This window comes from Puccinia triticina, chromosome 3A (assembly GCF_026914185.1).
Source record: "Puccinia triticina chromosome 3A, complete sequence".
In the NCBI taxonomy this organism is placed as follows: domain Eukaryota; kingdom Fungi; phylum Basidiomycota; class Pucciniomycetes; order Pucciniales; family Pucciniaceae; genus Puccinia; species Puccinia triticina.
This window is the reverse complement of record NC_070560.1, coordinates 4,803,937-4,809,945: the sequence shown is the minus strand read 5'-3', so window position 1 is coordinate 4,809,945 and position 6,009 is coordinate 4,803,937. Positions and strand designations below refer to the sequence as shown.

General features: G+C 47.0%; 1 protein-coding gene across 1 annotated transcript; it reads right to left on the bottom strand.

Annotated features, from left to right (window-relative positions):
- Positions 1–1,584: 1,584 nt before the first annotated feature.
- PtA15_3A526 (uncharacterized protein) lies at positions 1,585–4,318 on the bottom strand (the record flags this gene model as incomplete). The annotated part of the gene is made up of 9 exons (XM_053167504.1): positions 1,585–1,727; positions 1,814–2,335; positions 2,420–2,678; positions 2,800–2,870; positions 2,961–3,089; positions 3,210–3,329; positions 3,410–3,815; positions 3,888–4,037; positions 4,136–4,318. 9 exons carry the CDS (start codon positions 4,316–4,318, stop codon positions 1,585–1,587), a joined length of 1,983 nt encoding a protein of 660 aa, XP_053018714.1.
- Between the last annotated feature and the right edge of the window lie 1,691 nt (positions 4,319–6,009).

The window sequence follows — 6,009 nt, the reverse complement described above, 5'->3', positions numbered from 1 at the left end:
GTCATTGAGTGGATACACACTCCACTCAATGACCAGCTTGGTCATTGAGTGCACACACCCCACTTACTCCACTCAATGACCCGGTCCGGCCATTGAGTGGATACACACCCCACTCAATGACCGGCTTGGTCATCGAGTGGATAACTACTCCACTCAATGACCCAATCCGGTCCCCACTCAATGACCCAATCCGGTCCCCACTCAATGACCGGCTCAGTCATTGAGTGGATAACTACTCCACTCAATGGCCCGGTCTGGCTATCAAGTGGATACACACTCCACTCAATGGCCGGACCAGGACATCAAGTCAAGTAGTTATCCACTCAATGGCCAATCCAGTCATCAGGTGGATATACACTCCACTCAATTTCCCGTTTGGTTCATCGAGTGGAGCGGGTAGCCCACTTGATGACCAACCCGGTCATTGGTGGAGTAGTTACCCACTCAATGACCAACTTGGTCATTGGTGGAGTGTGTATCCACTGGATGACCTGGTCCGGCCATTGAGTGGAGTGTATGTGTCCACTTGATGACCTGGTCCGGCCATTGAGTCAGTATGGATGACCCAATCGGGTCATCAAGTGGAGTGTGTACCCACTCAATGACCCGGTCCAGTTATCAAGTCGAGTATGTAGTTACCCACTCGATGACCGGCTAGGTCATCAAGTGGAGTGTGTGCAGTTGATGGCCAACCCGGGTCATCGAGTGGAGTGTGTATCCACTCGATGACCAGGTTAGGGGTGTGTGCGTGTGTCCGATCACCGGTGTTGGGGAAGAGTTGAGTGTGTACCCAACCCAATGACCCGTGTTGACCAGCCATCAGATGGAGTTATGCATTCCAGGTGATGACTGGTATTGACTGGTCATCAGAAGGGGTGCCGTAAAATTTTGCTGGTCCCTGTTGGATGACCAGCAAAGTTTTACCATTTCTGGTGGTAATTTTATGGCCCAAATGTGCACCAGCAAGGAAGATTTTATGGGGTCACCAGGAGCCAAAAATCCAATTGTGAACCCCCCTATTGTAAAAATCAATATCCCCGAATTTTTCTAATGACACCAAAGTTCAAACCCCCATGAATTAGGAAATTCAGCAAAAGAATAGACTAACTTCAATGTTATGACTGCTTAATTCCAGTCCGAAAAATGAAACAAAAACAACAATGATTTATAATGATAAAAATATTGAAACTTGAAAAACAGGGTTTGTGGTAAGTCTGGACAGATAGAGAATGCTCAGATAGGTTATAGCTTTCTCAAATAGCATACATAATCATGTTTGCATGTCGTTATATTTTAGTGAAATAGCATTATTACAATTGATGAGTAGTCCTACATTGATGGAAGTTGATCATTAGAGTTAATTTATAAGTTCATACCAGATTAAGTTATAAGTTCCTACTGGGTCCTTGATAAGAGATAATAAAATGAGAAAACGATTTTGAAGACTGAGCTAATTGCTAGTGTGGTGCGGTGAGCTGGCCAAAGAACGGAGTGGGCATTCAGATATTGCGGGCTGTGACTGGAGGGTGACCAATCTCTGGCAAACAGGTTCTAATAGAATATTGAAAGCACCGAAGTGAAGAGTCAAACTCCGGACTCAATCAAGAATCCTTCGAAATATTTTTCGACTGCCATCCACCCTGGCTCGCTAAGGCTTACGACCGAGCCGACGTATCCGTCCGGTCTAACGATGATTATGCCACCGCCGGCTTCGTTCTCATCGAAACCTATGATGAGCAACCGAGGATTTGATGGATTCTCGTTTCTCGTTGGGAGTAAGGTAGGTCGAGCAGAAAACCAGATATTGACTCACCATACTTGGAATGCAAAGAGCACGTTCTTGGAGATCCATTCTCAACCACGGTATTGGCGATATCATCAACATAGACCTGTGAGGAATAAGGGCCGGAGAACAACGGCGGCAAATCTGCGATGTCCCATTCGTCTCGTGAGCGGGAAGTGACGAGCAAGAGGGTGAAGAAGGGATTCGCGGCTGAAGGTTGTGGATCGAAGATGGAACAGCGCTGGCCATTGGTAGCCCGAAACCTGTTCAGGAAGCACCCGCTCCCACCGAGGTGGTCCAAGCGGTTACCGGCGGGAAAAGCGCCGAGGAAGACATAGATTCGGAATGCGCCATCCATCCTAATTTCTTGCTCGATCCTCACTGGGTTCCCATCGATTACCCGGATCGCATCCCCCGGTAGCAGTCTTTCTCCCGCTCTCAAGCGGCCGTCAATCTGACACTCGATTTGACTTTTGAATCCCTCCGAATTGGCCTGGGAGTTGAACACGTTCGGAGGATAGACAGCGCCACAGCCCGAAGTAAAATAAGCATCTATTCATTCAAGATTCGTCGTTGCACCCCCAGATTGATCAGATTGCTATGTATCCCACATGTTGTTGATAGAAGTTAGCTTACTCTGCTTGAATAGCTCAATAAATCGCTGAGGATCAACTTCGAACCCATTTGCTGCCTGAGTCTTGTCTAAACCTTTGACTGAGGCACCCCGACCGGAAAATAGTTTACTATACTCAGCGTCAAATGCCATCAATTCTTGGGCAACCCCTCGACGTTCTTGCTCGTAAGTCTCCATGATAGTCTCCCTCTTCCCAAGGCCCTTTTCGACTAAGTTAATCTTCCATGCTAATGAAAACATGTCGAGCATCGAAATGTTCATCTGTGTATCGATGCAAGCGGGTAGGGGTACAAGTGCAGAAGAAAAAATCGGCCCGAGATGGCTCATCTGAGTGCTTCAATCGTCATTTTTTACTGTAAACCGATACTCGTGGAGATCTTACACCTTGACCAGCTTTAGGACTGTGAGTATGTACCGCATCGCCGCCAAGTATTATTCGACCATCCAAAGTATCTAGATTTATCACCATTGACAACGGATGTCGGCATATACCATTCTTAGTGACGAGTAGATTTTTTGAGATAATTGAGGAGGATTGCGTACAGGTGTTGGCTAATCGTTGCCCAATTTGATAGATGCTAAACCAATCTGTATCCCCAAACTTCAAGGTGTACGGATAAAAGATTTTTTTAGCTTGTTCTTGACAGGTAGCAAGAGTGGCCGTGTATTTGGCTGCATGTTAATGAATCAAAGTAAGGTATTAGTGACTAAAACCCAAGAGAAATAAAGAAGGATGAAAACAGAGAGCAAAGTGAGGCAGCTTTTGAAAAACTGGGAATTTAAGAACCTTACCGCATTGTGAATCTTCGTTGAGTAGTTGGACATAGAATCTAACAAGATTATTTTCCCTAGGTATGACCATAATCGAGCCGTCGTGTCTTGAATGAATTAAACACTTCAGTTTCAAGTCGGCTGTTGTTCAATCGAAGAGCAGCAGTAAATCAGCTGCGGAGAATTCTGAGGAGGATAAACATTTTCAGAGATTGACTTACGGAAGTCAGATTGTACCCAACAATCCATGACGCCCCAAACAATGTGAGTCCCCTCTCCCTCTAACCTGATAGCCCCGCCCAAAGACTTTCGAACATCACTCTTAGCACCATCGCAGCCTAGAAGATATTTTGTCCGGATCGACTTTTCTGTGCCATCTTCCGCCCTGACAATTGCTTCAATCGGGTAGTCTGTGGGTTCCTCACTGCTTGTTTTGTGGCTGCAGCTGATAAATTCAAGTGGCCTTAAGACGCGCGAATTCGGTGCCCGGGCTGAGATCTCTGCCAGGAATTCCCGCTCTATGATTCCTTGGTGTAGCAATAGCGTATAGCGATCCCGAACATCAATGAAATCCGGACAGGACCTTGCTCGCGAGGTTCTTGCTAACGGTGTATTAGGAGTTGGGTCCTGTTTTTACGTTCAGATTATAGCATTATGAGTGAAAGGGGGCGAGCTGGCTCGGTCGTGAAAGTCACTGACCCAAAAAGATACCTCGTAGACTCTAACGCCACGTGCAATCAGATTCTTTGCGATCCCAAGGGTAGAATTCCTAGGCGTTTGAGCGGCGGGAGGAGGCTCGGAAGAAGAAGGTATTTTCGGAGGGATCCAAGGACCGATATTTCTGAGAACCTAAACTGATTCAGATTGCGTGTCAGAAGAGCGCTCACAAACTGAGATTTAAGTGCTGGAGATAAAGGGGAATTATGGAGGGCGTAATGATGGATGACCTCTAAAGTCCGTGGCTGGATTCCATCGGCCCTTCCGGCGCTTGTAGGTTCTGGCCGATTATCAATGTGGAGCACCGAAAGACCAAAGGTGTGCAGGCACAGCGAGGCCATCAGTCCGGCTGGCCCAGCCCCGACGATGAGCACGTCGGTAGTATCTACCGATGGCGAGAATTCCTTGCCCATCCAAGCGGGAGGAAAGTAACAAATATGCTCGAACTAGGTAATCCAAATCAAGCCAATCGGCTTCAAACGACGAAGGATGCTGACAATAAGAATTTTTGGAGATTTTCTTTTAAATAAATATGTAGGATGTACGAACCCTACAGCCACAGTTCACTTCGAGTGTGGATAAGCCGAGGCTCCGAGCCGAAGAATCAACTTGAAAGCTTGAAAGTTATCTGACAGAAAACACTGGCTGACAAAATGAACTGAGTTGAATGAGATCAAGCTCAATGGTTGTTAGACGCGTGTAAATCTATCTAGGAGATGAGGAAGATAGGGAGGATGAAAGGAGGATGAAGATGCTTTATGCACGAGGTACAAGGCAATGAACACTGGAGCGGATGGTCGAGAGGTGCTGAGAGCTGTGCATCTGGCAAAATCACGGGGGCTCCTGGTCTGGGCGCCTCGAACTGGACTAGCAAGGCTCGATACATCATCCACCGCCGACTCGGAATGAGTGACTCGGGACAGACTGGCGGGGACGAGAGAGTGCCTAAGGAAAACATTTTTCCGGATACACATTTTCAGTTTCGCCCGGGGTGCGCTCATGCACTCCCACATTTCCGTCAACATGTGACTGTATGTATGTGTATGTATGCACCTGATCTGACAAAACTGCTCCAGTTGCGAGTTGTCCAAGGTTAACATACCGGCCTTCGGCATAACAGCCCCCAAAACGATATTATGTAACTATCATCATAAATTATAAGGGTGAATAAATATCCACTCGGTTACAATATGAGGGATGGGACTTCTGATCGGAATCGGCTGCAGTGAGCTATGTGGAGGGCGCATAAGAGATCGGCTATTGCTGCCTATGTATTGTGATTCGGGCACCTGTCCAGAGAAATCTGTCGCAGATTGACTGCCATTCCAGCATCAAAGGGCGACCAACTTTCCATTTTCTCTACCTCGCCGCTGCTGCCGGGTTAACAATTTGCCGACGAATGTTTTGCAAAATTTGCTCTGCATAAGCAACCTCCTGCCGCGTCCCCAATGAAGGTACGTTCTAACACGTGGGTAACCGAATTTGGTGATTTGAGTTAAAATATCCACCATACATATTCATGTTTTGTCCATTCCATGCCAATGTATTCTAGAACCTGGGTTGCGTTTACTCAATGGGCTTCACCAGGGGCGTGGCTCCTGGTGGCTTCCCCAGTCACGCAAGAAACCATCTGAATCCGGGGAAACAAAGGTTTGAACACAATACATACCACGTTACGCAATGCAAGGACTTCAAGCAGCCTCAGGTCTGACCGCTGTGATGTAGCCTGTGGCGGCTGCCCGCGGAAAACTGCTCAGGTGGAACCAGTCAGCTGCTGGCAAGCCTTCGTTCTCTCCCCAAGCCTCCGGGCACACGTAAGACGCCCAAGAGACAAAACAGTTACATATCGGCGTACTCGGTAATATGCATACAACATCAGTCTCGTTCAATCAACTTTTTTGCGGGTGTTTCTGAATCTTGGTCACATGCGCGGATTGATTTTTATTCTACTTGCTGCTTGTTATTGATTTACTATCTCGATCTTTCCCAATTGCTGGTCAAGTATTTAACCTGGAAAGAACTTCAAGTTCCAAGTTGCCCATGAGATGGAGCAGCCATAAGCCTTTAGAGAAGAATGGACTTCGGTCGCCAGTTGCAACCAATA